General features: G+C 52.8%; 2 protein-coding genes across 9 annotated transcripts in view; one reads left to right on the top strand and one right to left on the bottom strand.

Annotated features, from left to right (window-relative positions):
* Nucleotides 1–12528, top strand: part of Hexdc (hexosaminidase D) — a 15806-nt gene extending 3278 nt beyond the window's left edge. The window contains exons 3-13 of one of the 2 annotated variants that reach the window (XM_004639456.2): nucleotides 2236–2345; nucleotides 3820–3907; nucleotides 5473–5637; nucleotides 6594–6777; nucleotides 7342–7413; nucleotides 7839–8034; nucleotides 9044–9126; nucleotides 10206–10284; nucleotides 10361–10462; nucleotides 11230–11319; nucleotides 11831–12528. In XM_004639456.2, the coding sequence (XP_004639513.1) occupies nucleotides 2236–2345; nucleotides 3820–3907; nucleotides 5473–5637; nucleotides 6594–6777; nucleotides 7342–7413; nucleotides 7839–8034; nucleotides 9044–9126; nucleotides 10206–10284; nucleotides 10361–10462; nucleotides 11230–11319; nucleotides 11831–12038 (1377 nt within the window). In that variant the 3' untranslated portion in view covers nucleotides 12039–12528. Of the gene's footprint in view, nucleotides 1–2235; nucleotides 2346–3819; nucleotides 3908–5472; nucleotides 5638–6593; nucleotides 6778–7341; nucleotides 7414–7796; nucleotides 8035–9043; nucleotides 9127–10205; nucleotides 10285–10360; nucleotides 10463–11229; nucleotides 11320–11830 lie in introns of both variants that reach the window. The other variant, XM_023699253.1, reaches the window with a different exon arrangement.
* A 9-nt stretch (nucleotides 12529–12537) lies between these two features.
* Nucleotides 12538–17381, bottom strand: CUNH17orf62 (chromosome unknown C17orf62 homolog). 7 transcript variants are annotated; one of them, XM_023699261.1, is made up of 7 exons: nucleotides 17218–17301; nucleotides 16501–16606; nucleotides 15726–15767; nucleotides 15271–15344; nucleotides 14708–14804; nucleotides 14365–14509; nucleotides 12538–13414 (listed from the first exon to the last, which is right to left on the bottom strand). In XM_023699261.1, the coding sequence occupies exons 2-7, from the start codon at nucleotides 16583–16585 to the stop codon at nucleotides 13318–13320; spliced, it is 540 nt and encodes a 179-aa protein (XP_023555029.1). In that variant the 5' UTR covers nucleotides 16586–16606; nucleotides 17218–17301; the 3' UTR covers nucleotides 12538–13317. The 7 variants fall into 7 exon arrangements, with proteins under 7 accessions (XP_023555029.1, XP_023555030.1, XP_023555026.1 ...); XM_023699262.1 differs by having other exon boundaries at nucleotides 12538–13255; XM_023699258.1 differs by lacking the exon at nucleotides 17218–17301 and adding an exon at nucleotides 17336–17381 and having other exon boundaries at nucleotides 13321–13720.
* Nucleotides 17382–19578: the final 2197 nt, after the last annotated feature.

Raw genomic sequence — 19578 nt, 5'->3', positions numbered from 1 at the left:
GCTGGGTGCTAATTCATAGCCTTTGGACAGCAAGTTCCTTGGGGTGGGGGCTGCTGTTACCTGAGCCACTAAGAACCAGGTCAGCAGCAAGGAGAACCCAGTGTGGGCTCTCCGTGGCCGCTGGGATATATTCCTGCCCCAAGAATGGAGCTTTGCCTCTGATCACACTTTTGAAGCTAAATACCAGCAGTGGGGAATTCAGAAAATTGAAATGCTGAGGGCAGATTCATAATTTTGAAAACCATTCAGAATAAATAACGGGGTTTTCTTCAACAAATGAATTTCAAATTAAAAAAAAAAAAACAGAAGGGACTGGTTTTTATTTTTATTTACTTATTTTTTGTGTGTGTGCAGGGTCTCACTATGCAGCTTGGACTCTTAGTAATCCTCCTGATTTCTGCCTCCCTAGTGCTGGGATTGCAGGTGCACACCACCACACCTGGACTCCACCGCTGGCTCAGCACACCTGACACGGCCTGCAGTGCCAGGGATCGAGCCCTGTGGCCCCTCCACTTACTTAAGCAAGCGCTTAGTTGGCTAAGCCATAATGCCAGCCCTGGGACTATTTTTTAAAAACAATCTGAAATATACACATACAAAAAATGCATGGATCTGATTCAGACAAGCCAAAGAGGTTAAAAGACTTTTGAAACAGGGAAATTTTTACCATGAATAAGTAATTATTAAGCCATATACCATATGTGGTGGTGCACACCTGTAACCCCAGTGACTTACATGGCTGAGGTGGGGGAGTCACAAGTTCAACACCAGCCTGAGAAACTTAGTGAGATCCTGTCTCAGAAAAAGCAAAAAGGGCTAAGGATATAAATCAGTTTAAGGTCTTAGATACCTCAAAAAAAAAAAAAAAAAAAAAAAAAATTTTGTTGGGATAATGGTTTGCAATTTTTCAAAAGTCTTTGCCAGGTAGAGATATAAATTATAGGTTAAAAAGATGTCTGGGATTTGTTTTAATTACTCCCACCAAAAAAAAAAAAAAAAGAAATTAGCTGAAATAATATTGGCAATGATGGTATCTGAGGCTTATTTTGTAATTTCTCTACATTTGTGTATGTTTGTACAGTTTTTTTTTTTAAAGAAAACCCGTGCCCCAGTCCAGCATGTAGATGCCAGGAAGCATCTGTGAAAAGCCTCCTGGGTCTCAGGCACCTGCTGCCCAGTGTAGAGCTGCCCAGTGGGATCCCAGACCTCAGGGTCGGGGCCATTGGAAGCCAAAGAGGAAACCAGAGGCTAAAGCTCCAAGAAAGGTGGAAAATGCCACAAATCTTGGCATTTATTTGTCCTGTGGATGATTGAGTTGGATTACTTTTTTCCATGATCAGCTTTGTTTGGTGTTGTATTTTTGAGAAAGAGTCTCTCCCTATTAGCCCAGGCTGGCCTCAAATTCACTATGTAGCCAGGTTGGCCCTGCACTCAGTGATCCTTACGACTCAGTCTCCCAAGTGCTGGGATAAAAGGTGTGCACCAGCACACCTGCCCAGCAAGGTGGTTCATTTTTGATTCACACTTATTGATTATCCATTTTATGAATTATCTATAGCTAATTATTAGATCCATAGTGATGTCCTCCAGTTCAGCATGTTTCATAGCCTCTTGTAATTTGGGAAAAGAAAACTGACATTAACACCCACACAGAGGCTTGGGTCAAATGCACCCACACCTTCATTTGGAGATTGCTGGCTGTTTTAAGTACCCGTAAGGTCCTCTTGAGTAGTGCCAACCTTGTGCTGTTTTCTGTCCTTGGCCTTGGGGTCAGACTCTGGACAGGTCCCCAAATCTATGAAGATGGGAATTTTATAGCCCTTGACATCAAGAGAGAAAAGTGATAGGAAAAACAGAGGGAACTAACGCTAAGCCTGCTTCCCACAGCTCCTTCCTGGCGCTGGTCCTCACCTGCAAAGCCCAGTGGTGGCGCCTGCTCCTCCTCCTCCTCCCAGTTCTCAGGTCCTACGTGTCAGGAGTGCACTGCTACTGGAGCTCCTGCTGTTAGGGGGCAGCCTACTGCTTCTCTTGGGCCATGTACTTCCCCTCCCATCCCCAGCTTGCAGCTCCTGTTCTAGCAGGGTGTACAGTACATTCCAGGTTTAGAGTTTCCAGAAGTAGGAATAGCAGCTGCTGTCCAGCTCCAGAGGCTGAAGAGGAACAGTCCATGCTGCACACACACTGCTTTGTGTCCAAACAGTGACATCTTTCTAACACCCTCCCCATCTCTCCCAGATCTTTCCTCTATTCCGAGCTCTGGGTGCAAATGGTCTCCTTATTGAGTATGAAGACATGTTTCCCTACGAGGGCCACCTGAGGCTGCTGAGGGCCAAGCACGCATACAGGTACAGGTATTACCAGGCAGCCAGCAAGGCAATCCAAGGGGAGCCAAGCGCTCTGGGAGGGAAGGTACAATCTAGAGATGTAGATGGGAAGGTCAGCAGTCTGACAAGAATGGGTGTGTCTCTTTACTGCCTTCTGAAATCCTTGTCTTCAATTATAAAATTGATTGTGAGCCAGGCGCAGTGGCACACACTTGTGATCTGAGTATCTGGAAGACTGAGGAGAATCACAAGTTCCAGCCCAGCATGCACCACTAAGTGAGATCCTGTCTCAAAAAATTTAAGTGCCAGGAGGTAGTTCAGTGCAAAAGGCCAGTACCACACAAAATTAATTAACCAATTGAATGAATTGTAAAAGTAAAACACATTATAAAAACAGTCACTGGAGAGAATTTGGAAACATTTAAAAAAGAAAAGCCGCATCTGCCAACCCCAGCAGGAAGGGTGCAGTTTGCAATTCAGCCTCTCAGTCCTTGCTCATGGGCATCTTCAGGAAGCCCACCCAGCCCTGCACCGGGCTCCTGTAACAGCCGGACCTGGAGTTGGACACGTAGGCTGAGGGGAGAGGGGGACTCAGGAGGCCTGGAAGGCATGTGCAGCTCCCACAGGCTAATGCAAATGCCCAGAGGAAAAAGAGAGGGCTGCTTTCACTTAAACAACTGTGCAGTTGTTTGGGTCACTGATTGATGAAACTTCTGCCTAAATTATGTGGCTCTGTGGCAGTAAGCCTGAGGAAAGGTTGCCCTGCTGGTGATAGGACAGCCTGGCCCTGGTGGTGTCCGAGCTCTCCAGCCCATCCAGCCTATCACCAGTGCGCAGAATGAGCAGCCCAGGCAGCAGACAGCCCGTGGGTGCTTAACTGTGGGGTGCTTACTGCGGTACCTCTACTCTGTGTGTTCTTTTCTAACAGCAGATATACTTTGTCTTTCAACGGGAAAAAAGTTCCATTAAAGCTTGAAAAAGGTAGTGAGTAAAAACAAGTTTCTATGAATAATGAATGTCTAGAGCTGCCTAAAAGATGGCTCACACAGGTAGAACCTAGAAGCAGTTTTTAATGAAGTTCCTAAACAGCCAATTGCAGTGGCACTTGTGAAGCACAGGAAATGGCATGTGCTGGGGCCTCCCCAGGATTGACCCCTGCGTGGCAGGCACTGCTGGCCCGGGGGCTGTGCAGAGTTTGAGGGCTGCGTAAAAGCAGCCAAGAGGTGACTTAATCCCAGGGCCAGCTGACAGCCTCTGCTCTGCAGCTGGCGCTCCTGTGTGGGCCAGGTCTATGTAAAATTCAGACAACCTGGAGACTGCCTCAGGTCCCAGCCAGCTGCTTTCCCTGCAGCTGGAGCCTGCAGTGCTCTGCAGCATGAGAGACTCTCCCTTGTCCAGGAGGTGCAGAGCTTGCTGAGCAAGGACCAAGGAGAGCGGGAAGACAAAACTGAGGGATCGGCTAGCACACACTTCCACAAGGTCTTTGTCTCCCCAGCCCCTCGGAAATCACAGAGATCCTGCGTCTGGCCAGATGCAGTGAGCTGGAGGTCATCCCCTTGGTGCAGACCTTTGGACACATGGAGGTGAGGGGTGTGAGTGTTGGTCCAGAGGCCAGGCTTGTTCCCAAGGATAGAGCTTGCACTGCACCAAGAGGCCACTGCTCCCAGAAGCACTGCTTCCACTCACTACAAGCAGCCAAAGAAAACACTCCAGGACCAGCAGCTTGTGGGAAGGGGAGAGAAGCCTTCTACTTTCTGTTTTTAAAATATTCAAGAATATTTTTCATTAAGTGCCTTTTTAGGCAAGTGCAGAGATAGGGTTCAATCCCTGGCACCACATGATACGCTAGCCCCACCCCGAGGCATGCTGAGCTGAGTCTGGGCATGGTGGTACATGTCTGTAATCCCATCCCTGGGAGGCTGAAAACAGGGGGATCACTATGAGTCTAAGCTATATAGTAAGACCCTGTACCAAATACATTATATATAAAATATATATGTATATATATTTTTATATATAAATATATATGTGTGTATATATATTTTTTTCTTTCATGCCAGGGATATAGCTCAGGGGCACAAGCACTTGCCTGGCAAGTGCAAGGTCCTGAGTTCAATCCCTGGTACACACACACCAAAAAAAAGACTATGTTTCATGCTGGGCATGGCAACATATGCCTATAATGCCAGCACTTGGGAGGCAGAGGCAAGAGGATCATGGGAGTTTGAGACCAGCCTGGGCTACAGAGTGAGCTCAAGACCAGCGTAAACTGCGTAGTAAGACCCTGTCTCAAAAAGATGAGAAAAAAAAATTTTCATGACTAGGGAGGCTGAGACAGGGAGGTCAGGGAGGTCATGACTCACTTTCTCATTGCCCAGGACCCCAAACTACTCAATACACAGTACAGTAGTACATAATACCTAATGCCTGGCAGTGAAGTTGCTGGCTTTCACAGCTGGGGCATTCTGGGTAGGGGAGCAGGGAGCAGCCCTCACCAAGAGTGTTTCTGTGGCTACTCACATGTAACCATTTTTCAATTTGATGTCCACTTTCCACTTTCAGAACCCTGAAATGGCTGTTCTCATTTTTTATACTTGTTTTGGGAAGGGTTTGTGATCTTCTTCATGTAGTCAGAGTGAATAGAGGGCGGGCCAAACAGCTCAGCCAATTAAAGCACCTGCAAGCAGGCTGGGGTTCCATCTCCAGGCCTGCGGTGCCAGCCCCGCCCCGGGGCGCTCTGAGATGGCAATTGAGACTGGGCGCGGTTGCTCGCACCTGTGTCCCAGCTGTTGGGATCACTACACGTCCGATCTAGTAGTGAGACCCTGAATACCCTGGAGACCCTTCCCTAAAATACAAAAAAAAAAAAAAAAAGTGAGTAGAACCTCCTGTCCTAGTTTGTCATACCAGGAGAGGGAAGACCTTTGAGGAACTAGCAGGAAGCAGGTTTGGAAGTCACTGCCTGCTAGGCAGATAGCCTCCTGCCTACCACGTTGCAGACTTCTGGGAGTCAGGAATCGGGCTGCCTCTGGGCCTGGTATACCAAACAGAAAATGTCATGGCAGGTGGCAGGAGCCTCAGGGAGCGGTGGGCTCAGGCACCGGGTGCCTCCCTCTGCATCTCATCAGCTCCTCCTGCCTCCCTGCAGTTCGTGCTGAAGCACTCAGCATTCGCGTGCCTCCGGGAAGTGGCTGTCTTCCCCAATACCCTCAACCCTCACAAGGCAGAGTCCCTGGCACTGGTGAGCACCATGATTGACCAGGTCCTAGGGCTGCACAAAGGCGCCCGTTGGCTCCACATCGGGTGTGATGAGGTAGGTGACTTCATCACAGTCTGCAGTCCCTCTGCTTCAGGATCACCTTCTCCCATGCCACAATTTCTTTTAGGAAAACCCTCAAAGTGCTGTAGAGTAAAGAGCCTTGCCAAGGAGATGGGCCCCCTCCCATCCAGCTCTTGGGAAGATGATGGCCTGGCATGGGGCAAGAGCTTACAGAGCCAGAAACAGCTGTGCTGCCTTTCACAGGCACAGAGCCAGCCTGTCACGGGCACAGCAGGCCCCAGGATTTTGTTCCAATCAAAGAAGTGCATTTTGGGTGGTGGTGGTGGTGGGTACACTACTGTTAGACCCTAAAGCCCTCACTTAGGGAGGTTGTTCCTAGGGGACCAGGCAGTGTCCCCAGCCTTCCCACCTTTCTGCCTCACTGCTTGGCTCCAGGTACACAGGCAGGACCTAGAGATGCTGGGCCAGGCCTCTGCAGGTCTATAGCCCACTGGAGCCTGAGCTAGGCCTGCACCTGCAAGTTAATCCATAGTTCCCTTTAGGAAAAGAAATTCGTTTGTGCATGAATGCACTTAAGATACAGACTTTCAGCAGCTTTCTGCTCATTTGGAAAGCTATATGACTGTCATCACTGCCACCCTGCAGGGCCCTCCCTCACCATAGGAAGACCCTTTCCCAGCCCCTCCCAGGCTGCAGCCCCCAGCCTGCTGTCCATGTGTCTAGCCCTGCTTGGTCTGGACATGTCACTTCAGTGGAATCATACAGTATGTGCCCTTCTGTTTCTGACAGCTTTGCTTACCAAATGTGTGCAGGACATGGTCTATCCACATTGAAGCATGACTCAGAAATATCCCCTGGGGGGGGGGGACAGGACTGCTCAGTCCTCAGAGCTGAGTCCCCACTTAGCCTTCTCTCCAGTCTCAACCACCTTGAGACTTCCGACGCAGTGTGGGGACTGTGCCACCCAAGCCATCTTCCTCTTCCTGCAGGTCTACTACCTAGGTGAAGGGGAGGCCTCTAAACAGTGGCTGCAGCAGGAGCAAAACAACCAGGCCAAGCTGTGTCTGTCCCACATCCGCGCGGTAGCCAGCTACGTGCTGAGCCAACACCCCAGCACAAAACCCCTGGTGTGGGATGATATGCTGCGGGACATTCCTCAGGACCAGCTCTCAGGTGGGCCACACGGGGCTCAGTTTGGGGACTTCTACCATGTGCCTGAGATCCTACCCTCAGGGATCTGGAACTGAGCTTCCCACTAGTCCTGCTCTTCATGTATGCATGGGAAAGCCAGGTCTGCATCACTCCCTAAGCAGCCATGGGTCTTGCAAAATGTGGGCTAGTGTGCTGGAAGGCACCATGGGAGCATCAGCACTCCACCAGCCTTGTCCATGTCTTTTTTCTATTTTCTTGAGACAGATATAAGCTGTCCTTCAACACACAATGTAGCCCAGGCTGGCCTCGAACTCAGCAATCCTGCTCAGTTTCCTGAGACAGGCCTGAACCACCACGCCCAGCTTTGCTTGTGTTCTTTGTGACCAGCACTGGCTCCAGGAGCCCAGTCCCTTCTGTGGGGCCATGCCATGTAGCACAGTACCTGACCTATTCCTGAAACTCACAAAGCCTGACAAGATGGTTTATATTCCATTTTCATGCCAAAAGAGTTTGTTAGAGAGGCTTGAGTTATGGCCTGGATGGGGATGGGAGTCCTCTTCATTCACATTCTTGCCCTGTCCTCAGCATCCGGGGTGCCGCAGCTAGTGGAGCCTGTGCTCTGGGACTACAGTGCTGACCTAGACGTCCACGCCAAGGGTCAGTACCAGGATGCCCCAGTCACAAACCATGTGCCTAGATGGACTGTTCCCTGTCCCCATGACCCTGTGACCTGAGCTGCCCCCAGGTGCCCCGCAGGTACTGCTCGGCTGACCAGTGTGTGATGAGGGTGGGCACAGCTGCTGTCCTACTTTGTCCTGCTCCACTGCAGACTCCACCCAGCATGGGGATGATACACCCCAGCAGGAAGTTTGCACTCTTCCAGTTCTCTAGGACATTTTACTAATGAGCCAGTATATTAGAGGCCTCTTGTGACAGGCTAAACTGTACTCCATAGACGTCAGCCCAGGGCCAGGACCATTCCCACTACCGGGTCAGGACAGTGCGTGACATGGTCACTCATGTCCTGGACCCTCATGCAGGCTGTCTCCACAGAGCCACTCACCCACCTGCTTTCCACCCAGTCCTCCTGATGGAAAAGTACCGGGAGTGCGGCTTTCTGCAGCTTTGGGCAGCCAGTGCCTTCAAGGGGGCCACAGGGGCCAATCAGGCCCTGCCCCCAGTTCAGCACCACCTCAGGAACCATGCGCAATGGCTACAGGTGGCAGGCAATGGGCCAGCGGACACACTGCAGGGCATCATCCTGACTGGTTGGCAGAGGTGGGTTTGTGGGAAGTCAGTCCTGGGACCGAGAGGCAGTTCCCTAGCCTGGCCACAGCCTGCCCAGGATGGGCTTCAGGGTATCCTGAGTAGGGCCCAAGTTCTGTTGAGGGGCACCACCTGCACTCCACACCAGACTAGCTGTGTTTCATGTGGGGCATGGCAGGACATGGGATGGATGCTGGCCTTCCACAATCCCCCTCACTTGGGAAGTAGGAAAATCTGTTTCCAACTCAGTCTATCTTAGTCCTGGCCTGTGTGCAGGGTGAGCAGAGGCCAGGTTTGTAATGAAGTGGAGGCTGGATGGGGGGAGGGGGAATCCCCAGAAGCCATCAGGTACTCCAGGATGTAGCCACAGCATGCAGCTGCAGTGTGGGGTTGGCTCCCAGCACCAGGACATGTCCAGAAGCAGCAGCTGCCTCTGCAGAAGTTTCCAGGTGGCTCACTGCCACCATGATTCCCTGAGCACCTACCCTGCAGACCTAGATCTGGAAGGTACCAGGACTGCCCCCCATGACCAGTGCTCTTCTGTGCATAGGACAGGGAGCCCAAGAGAGTTTGACTTGAACATCACAGTGCCTGCCCTTGCACCTGTCCCCACCTTCCACACCTGTGGCCACATCCACCTCCCGCCAACTCCTAGCTGAGGAAACTGAACTTGGAGGAGGTGGAGGTGTCCTGCCTGGCCTGGGGCATCTTCCTCATGGGGACGTGGGAAAAAGCGTGGGTATTGGCATAGCCACCAGGAGGCAGAGGGAGGATGCTGGGGGAGGGACATGGAAGGAGGAAAACTGTGGTGGACCCCATATAAAACATACAATATAGTTAATATGTATAAATAACGAAACTTCCTCTTTAGAACTCCATGTATAACCTGTGGCCCAAGGTTGAACTCACTCGTCTGCCACTGGGGCCCCAGGACAGGAGCAAGGATGCCCTAGATTAGAGTGTCTCCACTGGGCTGGGTGGGCCAAAGGCAGCAAAGCTGAGTGCCCCTCTCTGGATGCAGGTACGACCACTTCTCTGTACTCTGTGAGCTGCTCCCTGTGGGAATCCCGTCCCTGGCCGCCTGTCTGCAGTTGCTCCTCCATGGTATGTCTACCCGCAGCCTAGCACCGCCAGCTGTACCTGAGCACAGATACTCCTGACCGTGGCCTGCCTGGGGTTTGGACCTCAGTCCTCATCACAGTGAGGTCAGCTGCACTGAGGAGTATGTTGGCATAGCCCAACTGGCCCAGCCACCCACCTGGGGCAGCCCGCTCAATCAGAGGTCCAGTTCATTGAACCTGCAATGGAAGGAATGCTTCTTGGGGTATGGAAGAAGAGTCTACCTTTGCTGTATAAATGTCCTGAGCACCAGCAGGAAGCTTGTACAGAACTAGGGACCCCTTCACCCAAGGGAGCAACTGGACCAGGTGCAGCACAGTAGAGAGGACGCTTGGAGCAGTGGCTGGTAGCAGGGCCTTGGTGAAGTCCACGACACACGATCAAACCATGCCCCTGTAGGAATGTAAGAAGGTTTGAGTCCTTGTGAGTAGATGGGACTCAGTCAGAGTGAGGGCACAGTGCCTGAAAACAAGGTTCAGCAGGGAGCCAGGGTAGGATGTGAAGAGGATGGGTCTTAGCTTTTCCCAGTTCACTCTCAACTATGGAGAATATACAGCAAGGCGAGGAGGCAACAGCACATACCCCACACAAACCCTGAGTGGGGAGCTGCGGATGGGGCTGCATTGGCTTGTGCATGGCCGGTTTTCAAGGGAGCCAGTGGTTGCTTCTGCCCACCTTGGGACCAGGGAGCCTTCCACCCTCCCATCCTGCTGCAGCTCAGTGCTGACTTAGCTGTGCACACCAGCACCTATAGCCCTGGCTTGTTCCAGGAGCTCTAGAATATCCTGCTGTTGAAGGAGCTGCAGGTACAGACTCCACATAAGCCTAGCCATCTGCACAGGGGCTCATCCAGCAACACCATTGGTATTTCTGGTTTTTGATCTTTACAGTAAAAGAACTGGCAGGGCTTACCCTGAGGTCTCCCTGGGATCCCGAGTATAGGAGTAGGCTGGGCTGTGGCTCCCATGACCCTCTGCCCGAGGGCCTGGAAGCCCAGACTGTGGTCTCCAGGAACAAGGACTCCTCTCCCCTCCCTCCGACAGCTTGTCTATGGTTGGTTTCAGGAGGATTTGCTGAGGATGTGAAGTTGAGAGTGGAGAACTACCTCAGGGCTTCAAGCCCAGAAGTGTCAGATGCTGTGAGGTAACCCCCCTTGCCCAATCAGTCCTGTCTCTGCCCTTCCCTGGGGACCACCCATCTCAGCCTGACTCTCTGGCAGTGAAGAAGCTGGCTCCTTCCCTGGCAGTGACGTTCATGCCCTTGTCACACAAGTCAGCCTCCATCTGGGCAGCTCTGTGGACTCGCTGCTGGAGAGGAACAGGTGCGCACCCCTGCTGGTCTCCTTCACGAAGGCTTTTAGGGAGAAGCAGGTTGTCTTTTGGGTTTTGCTTGTGTTACATTGTTTTGCTGCATACCCCAGGCTGGCGATCCTTCTCCCTCAGTTTCCTAAGTACAACTTTTTTTTTAAATTGCTGCAGCCTGGCATGGTGGCACACATCTATAATCCCAGCACTCAGAAGGCTGAGACAGGAGAATCATTGTGAGTTCAAGACCAACTTGGGCTACAAAGTAAGCTCAAGGTCAGCCTGAACTGTACCATGAGACCCTGTCTCAAAAAGATAATAATAAAACAGTAAGGCTGAGCAGATAGTTTGGCAGTCTAAGCACCTGCCTGGCAAGTGCAAGAATCCAGGTCAGATCACTAGTACTGCATGCTGGCCACTGAAACCAGTTGTAGCACACACCAGTAATCCCAGCTCTGGGGAGGCTGAGACAGGATCACTACAAGTTTGAGCTACGTAATGAGACCCTGTACCAAATAAATATATGAATAAAAGATTAGAAAGTAATAGTAAGATTGCTACTCAGCCAAGCATGGTGGATGATTCCCAAGCTAAAGCAGGGGGATTATGAGTTTGAAGCCATTCTGGGAACACAGTGAGTTCGACAACCAGACTACAGTGAAACCCTGTTTAAAAAAAAAAAAAAAGCCAAATTCTTAAGTTTTCCCCTGGGTGTTACTGCGAAGCACCCACCATGTCATTAACTGCTGTTGGCTAGCGTGCTCACCTGTCTGCTTTGCCCCAGGTATGTAACTGGTTGGTTCAGCCCCTACCATCGCAGGCGGAAGCTCATCCACCCAGTCATGCTCCAGCACATCCAGCCCGAGGCACTCAGGTAAGCATCCTTGGAGGTTCAGCTAAGACCCACTTTGTGAGGTGCAGCTTCTGATGGATCCTACGCTTTCCCTAACACTGCCCTTGACATCACTGAGAAGCTTTGTGGTTCTTAGCCCAGGAGAACATCACCCACATGCTCAGGCAGGCCTGGGGCTCACCTTGGAGACCAGCCCACTTGGGGCCCACCAGGCCCTGCTGTACCCCAGGGATCCTTGCCAAGAGCTCTTGTGTCCCTGTGGCTGGGACCCTGTGCTGTCCTCACCCCCGCCTCCTGGTTCAAGGCTGTGAGCTGAGCCTAACCGTGTGTCCCCCACGACAGCAAGATGCTGCCCCAAGAAAACTGTCAGCCAAGTATCAAATGCATTTTGGTCAGATTCTGAAGTTTGTCCAGTTCACTTATCTACTTGTCCCATTGGGAAGACTGAGGCACAGAACAGTGCTGACCTGTGAGGCTGAGGACACTGAGTATCCTCAGCAAGCATAGCCATTCACAGCCTTGTTGCCCTCAGCCTCCTGGGCAGGTGGGGCACGGTGGTACAGCAGCTGGAGATGGCGCTGCAGTGTATCTTCTACCCCGACGCTGTGGAGGAATGGCTAGAGGAGAACGTGCATCCCAGCATGCAGCGGCTGCAGGGCCTGCTGCAGGACCTCACTGAGGCAGCCCTGCCCCCGCCTCTGCCTGCCAGCCCTGGCAGGGACACGGGTCAGAACCCCTAAGGGGGTCCTGCCATGGGCTGGGGGCTGTGCTGTTGGCCTGAGTGGCGCAGGCTGAGGTGAGCTTTACATCAGCGGCATCCAGTGCATTCTTCCCACTGCACCTGGACAGCGGCCCAGGCCACATGATGCAGGCACAACTTCTGAGCAACATGGGAAACATCAAAGCAAAAGGCACATGGGACCTGTTTATGATGTGCACATAGAACTTTATTAATTCATCTGAAATAAAAATACTACAGGCTGCCAAATCCCACTAACAAAAACTTTTTTTTTTTCCACTAACAAAAACTTGAATCAGGTTTTTTGCCCAGCTCACTGGTTTGCAGTTGGCCTGTCCCTCACCCAGGCCTGAGCCCAGCCCCAGGAGCCCTGCAGGGTGGGCCAGGACAGCACCCTGCAGCCAGAGAATGCTGTAGAGCAGCTGCTCCTCCCTCAACTGAAACATTTTTAGAGTGCACAGAGACTGGATGTGGTGGCACACAGCTGTAATTCTAGTTATCCAGGAGGCTGAGGCGGGAAGATCACAAGTTCAAGGCCAGGCTGCACAGCTTAGCAAGACTGTCTCAAAACTGAAAACATGGTTTCAGTTTTGTCCTGGGGATATGTCTGCCTAGTACATACAAGACCCTTAGTTTAGCCCCCAGTATCAAGAAAATGAGCCCATAGGCTGATGAGCCAGACACCACTTGCTGTATTTCACACACTTCTTTTTAGGAAACAAAAACATCCCAGATTCATTAAAGTACCATGTTTCCCAACTCAGGGCTGAGGAGCATCTACTTCAAAGCAGGCGATCTGCTCTTGCCAAGGTGCCAGCCTGATCATCCTGCCCAGCCCAGGGCCAGTGGCCTCAAAGCAGCCTCAGACCTGTGTCTAAGGGATGCTGTGGCTTCCCAGTTCTGCCTGGCTGTGCCTACAAGCACATCATGGGTGCTGAGTGGGAGAAGTCCATGGCTCTCAGGCCTGGGCCCAGGCTGGCTTCCAGCTTCTGTGACAGATGGCTACAGCCAGGGGCGGGATCTACGCCTACAGATTGCAGGGCTCGGGGCTGGAGCAGGGGTCTCTGCAGAAGTTCTGGTCTTCACAAGCCACAAGATGCTGGAAGAGGTGATCTCTCTTTGCCCAGGCTTGAGGGGAGGGGAGGGTAGTCAGTGGTCCTTTGGTGGCCAGTACCATGCTGCAGTCTGGTGGGCTAAGGCAAGCATCTGGGCAGGAGGCTGGAGTGTTCATTTCCCTGGGGTCAGTGACGGACAGGGGTCCTCGGGGAGAGGCAGCTTCTTCAGTGCTTCCCCCATAGTCCATAGTATCCAAGCATCCTGTCCAGGGTCAGGTCCACCCTGACCACTGAGGACATCAACCAGGAAGGGTAGAATGCACTAAGATTTCCAAGCATATTTGGCATCAGTATCTGGAAGGGCCTGGCCCTCCCCACAGGCACACAGGCATCGTATTATGAACGGAACTCAATACCAGAAGCACAGGGCTGGCAATGCATCTGGCCGTGGGCAGGGCAGGCCCTGAGCCACGCTGGTCAACGACTGCATGTCCTTTTGTTTCAGAGGCTGTGGTGAGTCAGGCTATGCTGTCCATCACCCCCACATTCCACTCTGCCCAGGCCAGGGCTGCTGTCCAGTTCTGGGAGAGGTGGTGACTTCTGAGCCCTCTGGGTTATGAGCATGGCACTGAGCAGAATGGAGCCAGGAGTGTGAACAGGCAGAGGCAGGCAGTCTGTCCTCACTGCCCTGGAGGCACAGGCAAGCGTCCAAGATCTGCCAGGAACCTTGCAACTGGCTGCTCAGCTAAGGTGCTATGGGAAGCCTGGGCCAAGAGGACATTGGATGGAGCTCACCCATGACCACTCCAGGCCTGTCAGCTCTGGCTGCCAGAAACATCAGCCTCACTGTCGCTGCTCTGAGACCGTTCTGAGGGACTCTCCAGGTAGTGCAGCTCCAGGAAGCTGGTGATGAGCTTGGCGATAGCCTCCACATCACTGGGACCAAGAGGAAGGGCAGGTCATCTGGTACAGGGCAGGGCCCCACAGCAGCCAGCAAGACCTACACCTCTCTCGTCTCTGACCACCCAACTGTGGCCTCAGAGCCTCCAAACTAGGTCTAGCATCTCTTGTCCTGGCATCACTTTCCCAAGCCCCGGCCCTGACCCTGGCCCCGGCCCCAGCCCCACTCCCACTGTCAGATACTCCTCCTATGGGCAGCATGGCAGAGCTGCCTCTAGCATGCATATCCTTCCCACAGGTCCCTGTTTCTCCCCAGTGTCCCATTACAAGGGTAGTGTCAAGGTCCCGCACTGCCCAAGGGGGGCCCCTTACCTGCGGTGCCCCATGACTGCACTCTGGGTGAGGGGGTGGGAGAAGCCTGTCGAGAACCGCAGCACTACCATATATCCCTTCCCAAAGTAGCGGACCTTCTCCTCCTCCACATTCACATCCCGGATGTCATTAAGCAGGACCACCACTGTGGGGATATGCAGGTCAGAAGTTGCAGCCTCCAACTACCCACACGGTGGCCCTCCTCCCCAATAGGCTGAGCCTCTGAAGAAACCACCCCAACTCGAGTCTGAGGGGAACCCCCCCCCAACTGAGCACATAACCTTGGACTCAAGCCATGTCCACATTCCCCCAGCTGTAAGGTATCCCAACTTCCACCTCTCACCTTCATCATGGCCTGCTCTAAGAAGGGTCAGCAGCTTCCTGTAGAGGCTGAATGTTTTCAGAACGACCTTCCCAGTGCTCTTGCTGAAGATGGCTTCCTAGAAACACATGCACTGACCACACACAGCTCCAGGGAGGGCCCTTTTCTCCATCCACACCAGAGTGGACACCCAGGGGCCCTCAGTCAGAACACAAGCCTCAGAGCCCCCTGAACTGCCCACCAGAACCCAGTGTCTGCCATCTGACCCCAGGACTTTTGTCAGGCACCAGAGCAAGGCCACAATGAGGCAGAGGTTAGAAGTCAGGAACAGTGGCCAGGAAGCTTCAATGCAGGGCAGGGAGAAGGTGCTGGCTAAAGGGAGGTGCACACTTGCTCTCTTTGCCCCAGCAACCCTTGGAATGGAGAACTTTGGTGAGAAGAGTCATGAGGAATTTCTGGGAGATTACTGGGTCTAGGAATGTGCACAGGCAATGTCTAGGTGCCAAGTTCAGCTATGTAGACACCGCTATGCTAGACCAAACACCGGGACAGGAAAGAATAGGGCTCAGCCTGTACTGCCTTACCTCCCAGTCCTCCAGATTTTGGACAGCCACGAATAAGCAGCCTGTGACATAGAAGAGCTTCCAACCCAGACTATCTGTAGGAGACACAGGAGCCAGCTCATAAGGGACGAGGCAAAGCCACACGCCACAAAGCCCAGCCCAGCCTTTTCCAGATGCTGGGCACAGACACCAGGAGCCAAACTGACTCTGCCCCTAGGAGTCCAGCTGGAGCACAGGGGGTGAGGCAGAAAGCTGTGAGCCTGGCTCCTCCCTGTAGCAGGATTTTAAGCAATCACTAGAGCCTCTTTCAAAGAATATTTATGACACAGGAAACTGTCTGAGATCTGTAAGTGCAGGCCAGTGGGCAGCACACCACTACACAGTGGGCACTGGCCACCCCAGAGGCCATGCCACAACTGCTCACAAATGAGTGCTTCCAGACAGGCTGGGAAAACTGGAGAGAGGGTGTCCTTTACCTCCACTGTAGTAGGCAGCAGCCAACCCAGTCGACAGGATGCCTGTAGGGAGACAGGAAACACCTTGCCACCAAGCCCCTAGGAGTCCCACCTTCTCCCAGCGCTGAGGCAGGGGCAACTGGGTGCTCCCCACTGTAGGAAAGCGGTGCTCTGTCTGGGGCACAGCAGGCAGAGACCTTCCATGTAGTACAGGGAAAACAGCATTTGTACAAACTGCAGTATACATGACAGGAGCTCCCCAGAAACCCACAAGGCAGCCGAAAAGTTATCACCACCCCAGCACAGACAGGAATGAAGACCATCCACAGAGAACCATACAGCACAGTGTGCAGGAGGCCACAGGGAGTGCCTCAGGAACATGGCGGCTGCAGGCAGAGCTAGCACCTCACCTCACCTCATGGGCAGTCAGTGCACATGCAGCTGTCCCCAAGGCACAAGCCCTCCCAGCAACCATCAATGTGGGATGGAAGCCAGAAAGTGACACAGGCTCAAAAAGGGGATTAACACGGAAGAGGAAGATGGGAGCCAACCCTCACCCACCACATGGACCACAGTATCAAGTTTTACACACTGTGGTGACTTTGGGGTGGAAAAAGGAAGAAAAACAGAGCACACTGTTAAATAGGCATCTGTAAGCCCTTGTAAGTACGAGAAAATCTAATAAATATAAAAAAGCAACAGGTTTATTTTGGGGTAGAATGGAAGAGGAAATAGTTCATTTTGTTTTCATCCTTTTAAGATTTTTTTCTTTGGGGGAACATTTGGAAAGTCTTACCAACCAGGAGGGACCACGACCGGATGCCCGGAGCCCTCTTCAGATGGAGACAGGAGCTGGTGCGGGTTTCCACCTGCATGTACATCCTGGCAAGTGTCTGCAGTGGCTGCGGACAGAGGTGAGACGGTCAGACACACAGCTGGAGCCCTTGAGCTACTGCCCACGGGGCGCTGCATCTGACTTCCTTCTGCAGAGGCTTCCCCTGCTCAGCTATGCGGGCTGCCTTGGGGGTCACACTGCCTACCCAGCCTGCATTGGCTTCATCCCTCCCCTGCCTGCCCGACCTACCTGGAAAACTTAGCCTTGTCGAAGTCATCAGTTCCCAGCAACCCTCAACCTCCCAGCGCGGTGACCCACCGGAAACCCTTTCTCCCTGTGGTGGCCTCCCGTTAGAAAAGGGAACTGAAAGTGCCACCATGGCTGTGCCCGCAGAGAGCAGCTCACTCTCCACTCTCCCAGACACCGACGCTGTAGACCACCCCGAGCCAGGCCCAAAACACACGGGAAGGCCACGAGGGCGGGGAGCTGCCATGCCCGCAGGCTCACTCCCAGAGACCGCACACGATGGCTCCAAGGGCACCCAACACTAAGTGGCGATTCAAAACCTCAGGAATGAATCCCAGAGCCACCACTGTGTCCCTCCGCTGACGAACGACAGCTTCGCGAACGCCCAGGCCCAACACAGCACTACACACACGCACGCGTGTATACACACACCCGCTGACCGGGTCTGCTCAGCCCTCTGCGGCACGCGGGACGACCGCCTGTGAGAAGCGCCACCTGCACGGGAGGGCGGGTACGAGCTCGGGGCCGGTCGACGCCCGGATGTTCGCACCTGCAACACCGCCGAGGGATTAGGTCTGCGGGGGGGCGGGGCGGCCGCGTGGACTTCCGGGTTTGGCGCCTGAGCCGCAGGGACTTCCGAGGTTTGGGCGGGGCCGCAATGACTTCTGGGGTGGGGGCGGGGCCACGCGGGCGTGCCGAAGTGAGGGCTGGCTGAGTGGGCTGAGTTTGGGGAGAGGACCGCGGACTCCCCGGCCGAGCGACTCGCACCCACGCCAGGTCCCCAGGAAGCGCGACTCGAGGCGTCTTTCCGCGTGGCGCGGCGGAAGCTAGCTCTGCGCTGCAGGGCGGTGCCTCTGTGGGCGGGAAAGGTTAGGGTAAAATCGGAAGAGCTGCCGCGACTTCTCTCCCGGCGGTCAGCGCAGTGCTGGTTGCCGGAGATGTTTTCCCGCTGTTAGTGTGTTTCATAACTTAATTGTATATTAGGGAGAAAGTACATAATGTTATCCTTTTTAGAATATGTATGTGTTGGCCGTGGTTGTGTGGCCTTGTAATTCCCCCACTTAGGAGGCCAAGGCAGGACGATGGTAAATGCCAAGCACCCTCCCCAATTTAGCAAGACTGGCTCAAAATTAAAACCAACACCCCCTCCCCATAAAGTGTAAAGGGCTGTATCTCGGTAATAGGCTTGCCTCGCGCGGATTCAGTCCCAATACCATAAAAAAATATGTAAGCACATGTATACTTATGTGTATATACATAAAACACCAGTACTCATAACTTCAAGTTTTATTGTTATAGGCGCGTCATAAGGAAATTCACAGGACTGACATGCACTTCCCTAGCAGGCTAAAGGTTTTGTTCCATCTCTGACACCTAAAGAAAACACAAGCTGGGCATGGTGGCTCATGCCTGTAATCCCAGCATTCAGGAGGCTGAGGCAGGAGGATCACTGAGAGTTCGACACCAACCTGTGCTACAAAGTGAGCTCAAGGCCAGCCTCAACTGCACAGTGAGATCCTATCTCAAAAACAAAATAAAATACCAAGTTACAGGTTCTACTGCTGACCACTATATTAGTCTATAGATAGTCTTGCTGTGGATGACAGCGCTGAATGAAGTCACCTGAGAAGTTAGTGTGCTTCTGGAAAGCAAGTCATATCTGTCACTCCAGAAGACTTCCTGTTGTTTTTGTTTTCCCTCGTTCTGGGTCTTAAAAATCAGTGTCAGGGAAAGGATCTAGTGACACGATTCAAGACTTTTAATTAGCAAATTTTATTTTTTGTACTTGGACATGCTACTTTCTTAATAATAGCACATTGGGAGGCAGATGAAGGGTGGTCACTGCAAGTTCAAGGCCAGTCTGGACTACACATTGAGACCCTGTCCCCACAAAACAAACAGAAAGATGCATTTTCTGGCACCTGGGACATGCCCAACAAAAACTTGGATAATCATGACCACAGATGTAACCCTTTCTATGTGTGCCTGGCAACATGGCTAGGTGCTTTACTAGGTGCTGTTGAGCAGGGAACCAATAACTGGGTAAGGAGGCAGAAAGGGGTCATGCTGCTTGTGGCCAAAATCAGACTCTCCATGTGAGGGCACCAGGCAGAGGGCACCAGCCAGTACAGCAAGAGAGGGAAGGGGAAACCTTGGCTGGCCCAGGAAGGAGACTTGTCAAGCTGCTGCCCCTTTGCCTGCTCGTTCTCAGTATTCAAGAAACTGGTAGCTTGGGACTGTGCCCCTAGGGAGTTCAAGTCACTGGTCCCAGTCCTTTCCCCATTGCTGGCTCTGGGGATGCCTCTACCCCTTACTCTTATGTCCAACCCAGCTAGCATTTCCGTGGCTCGAGTACCCACAGCAATGATGGGCCCTTCAGACATAAATGAGAAGCCCTGCCTGGAACCAGCTCTTCTGCCCTTGAGACTGAATGGGGTATAGCTGGGAATGGGAAACAGGGTGGACAGATGGGGATCACATGGGCAAAGAGCTCAGAAGCTCAGGCCAGGTTCTTGAGATCCAGCAGTGGTGGGGGTGGGGGTGTCTGCCCAACCCTTCCATGCTTTCATTGTCAGGGAGACACAGGCACAGCCTCCCACCTGGACACAGCAATGCTACCAAAACCCTGCACAGGGGCTGGTGAGATGGCTCAGTGGTCTAAAGCACCTACTTAGAACAAGCTTAGCAAAGCACAGGGACCAGGGTTCAATCCCCCAGCACCACATGCCAGCCAGGCCCGCCCCCTGGTGGGCTGAGCTGCCCCACCCCACATAAATAAATAAAATTTAAAAA

The sequence above is a fragment of the Octodon degus genome, unplaced genomic scaffold (genome assembly GCF_000260255.1).
Source record: "Octodon degus isolate 3935 unplaced genomic scaffold, OctDeg1.0 scaffold00112, whole genome shotgun sequence".
NCBI classification, from domain to species: domain Eukaryota; kingdom Metazoa; phylum Chordata; class Mammalia; order Rodentia; family Octodontidae; genus Octodon; species Octodon degus.
The sequence above is the reverse complement of the archived record's forward strand: the minus strand, read 5'-3'. Positions and strand labels throughout refer to the sequence as shown.

What these genes read in the sequence shown, in the direction of transcription:
- CUNH17orf62 (XM_023699258.1), bottom strand. Translation starts at nt 16,585, where the DNA reads ATGTACATGCAGGTGGAAACCCGCACCAGCTCCTGTCTCCATCTGAAG. An exon ending in GTCGTGGTCCCTCCTGGTTG is followed by an intron (nt 15,768 to 16,500) that starts GTAAGACTTTCC and finishes GTCTCCCTACAG; the next exon opens with GCATCCTGTCGACTGGGTTG. An exon ending in TAGAGCAGGCCATGATGAAG is followed by an intron (nt 14,510 to 14,707) that starts GTGAGAGGTGGA and finishes ATATCCCCACAG; the next exon opens with TGGTGGTCCTGCTTAATGAC.